The sequence below is a fragment of the Octopus bimaculoides genome, chromosome 1 (genome assembly GCF_001194135.2).
Source record: "Octopus bimaculoides isolate UCB-OBI-ISO-001 chromosome 1, ASM119413v2, whole genome shotgun sequence".
Classification (NCBI taxonomy): Eukaryota; Metazoa; Mollusca; class Cephalopoda; order Octopoda; family Octopodidae; genus Octopus; species Octopus bimaculoides.
In genome coordinates this window covers 25,312,857-25,315,518 of record NC_068981.1, presented here as the reverse complement: position 1 = coordinate 25,315,518, position 2,662 = coordinate 25,312,857, and the positions used below count along the sequence as shown (strand labels likewise).

The following is a 2,662-nucleotide window of genomic DNA, read 5'->3' as shown; positions in this document are numbered from 1 at the left end:
TTAGCGCTGCATACTGTGTAAGATTTACATACATATTTTAACAAGTGACTGCAACCGATATCTATGAAATCATGACTAACACACCTACAAATTCAGTGTCAATGACGATGGTTACTGAATTACTTCAGGTTCAGAAGGAAGGATCAATTTCACATAGCTGTGGCTTGGCAGAATTCTTGTCGTTGGATGTAATTATTGTATATGAACAATTAGTTACTTTATACGTTGTAGTATTTAAACTCCTTATTCCATCTTCCTTGATCTCACCAATAAGCAGCTGGGCTTCTTAAACAAACTTCATCTTGTACTATTAATATGACACACCACATGAAATATATACACCAAAAGGCGCTAACATAACAGGTAAAATTCACAAGTTTAATTTGAAATGTAAATAGAAAATTTTCGTATCCTGAGACATTCAACAAAATGTGAAGCAACTGAAGACCTACGAGTTCATAAATATACATTTTTTATTAAATTACATGAATGAATATTTATACGATTGCCTGATACAGTATAAAAATATATATTAGAGATGGTTTTACTTTTTCGTTTTCCGCTGTTCGTTTCCGTTTTTTAAACTTCCACGCTTTCTAAATGCTTCCTTCTCAACTTTTCGCGTTTCTTCTCTCATTCAGTCTATAGTCTCTTATGATAGGTGGTTTGTGCCTGATGAATTATGTTTGACGTGTTTTTCAACATATGAAACTAATAATAATAATATGTATTGTATCTATTAAATAATATTTATCTCTCACCAGACGGAGTAATTTGAGGATTTGGGATTAAGAAATTAAACGATCGCATGAAGTATGGGAAACCATTTAATAAGGCCACTTCGTTATTGTTTCCTTCTGTCAAAACAGGGCAGTTGATAAGTGAGACAGTGAATGTTAAAATACATAATACTAGAAAACATTACCGTTACTTATTTCATTAAATCGAAAAATTTTAAGCAAACATAGTTGTATCTCGAAATGTTTTGAAACCAGCAATTCTCCCAGCTCACAGCCTGCCTATTTCTAGCAATTGGTTTCAAACAAGGTGGCGAGCTGGCAGAATGATTAGTACGTCGGGCGAAATGCTTAGTGGTATTTATCCGTCTTCAGGATCTGGCTTTAAATGAGTCTGTGTATATATGAGTGCATACATGTGAACGTGTAAACACGAAGTATTTGTTATGTACATGAAAAATACAGTGGCACAACGTCTTTCGCTGTTATAAACCATTTAACGATGGTAATATGTACACATACAATTAATTAATATTCTATATTTACATGACGATATTATTAAAAAACTTTACTCGATGTTATAAAGAGTGTAAATTGAAAGAAAAATATAGGAAAAATTGAGAAATATATATAAATTAAAAGTTTATAGATAAAATAGTGATCGGAAGTTGTGTACAAAATCCGACGAAAATGACAGAAAGTAATGAGTTAAATAGATGAGTCCTGTGACGAAGGCTGAAGGGCAATCCATGTGGCAGAGATAACTAGAGGCGAGTTTAATCAAACATCAGAAAATCCAGTGGTGAAAAGGTGGCAAACTAGTGACTTCAGGATGAAATTGATCGGTGCATAGTGTTCATGCATACATACATACATACATAGAGTCTAATCAAATTTTAGTAAGTTATACATAGTATAACATAATCACATGGTGGTTGAGTATGAACAATCTTGACGTCAACGCAGGTTTACAGATTGTATTTAACTGCTTCCCAGTCGCATAACCTATGTTACGGTTCGATCGATTTTCCGTGCACATACACAGGCTGTGGCGACTTTAATTTTACTAGGCTCATATACATACAACCCGTCAACACATGATTCTGTACGATTAAGAACATACACATCAGTAAATACTTCCGCACAATGGTAGTTATGGTCAGTGCCTAGACAATGTTTACAGCGACACACAGCTTCAGTACGTAGTGGAGGGTAAACGTTTTTGTCATAGATAACTTTCAGGTACCAAGGACACGTGGATCGGTTGCTGGTATGTCCGGATTTACCAATAGATGTTGGGCAAGTTTTATCCAAGTCCAGCAGTGGTAATTGTATTGTTGCGAGTAGAGGCATTTTATTTGTGGAAATAAACTTATTGCGTAACCCGTAGTGAATCCTGTAACGAGCTTCCAAGTTGGTTGGTACTTCACAGTGTGGCGACGAAGATACAAATATGATGACACTGAAGAAGCAGTTCAAATACCGGATAAGAACCTGTGCGACAGAAAATACTTTTGTCAAGTGGTGTGATATAATTTCAATATGACACATTTATCTGCATGAAAATACAACAATAATCTTATTTCATTAGAAATATATAGGAAAGTTATTTTGCATTTAAGAAAAACGGGGTCGCAGAATTATGTTGTAAACTACTTGATGAAGGACAACAAATACCAGAATTCTATGCGTGTGCGCATGTGCACTGTTTCTTGATTTACAAGGAAACCATGCGGAAGCTTGTTGTAAATACACACACACACACACACACACACACACACATATATATATATATATATATATATATATATAAACATAATTAAAGGATAAAATCATTAGAATTAATGATTTTTATCAGTGGCAAGCATGTAAAAAAACTTTTAGGTAAAATTCATATATAGATATATATAATTGTATATAATACA

General features: G+C 33.8%; 1 protein-coding gene across 2 annotated transcripts in view; it reads right to left on the bottom strand.

Annotated features, from left to right (window-relative positions):
- Positions 1-459: 459 nt before the first annotated feature.
- The window catches only part of LOC106868544 (interleukin 17-like protein), a 6,350-nt gene continuing 4,147 nt past the window's right edge, over positions 460-2,662 (bottom strand). For both annotated transcript variants that reach the window (XM_014913850.2, XM_014913849.2), the window contains exon 2: positions 460-2,231. In XM_014913850.2, the coding sequence (XP_014769336.1) occupies positions 1,743-2,231 (489 nt within the window). In that variant the 3' untranslated portion in view covers positions 460-1,742. The remainder of the gene's footprint in view (positions 2,232-2,662) is intronic.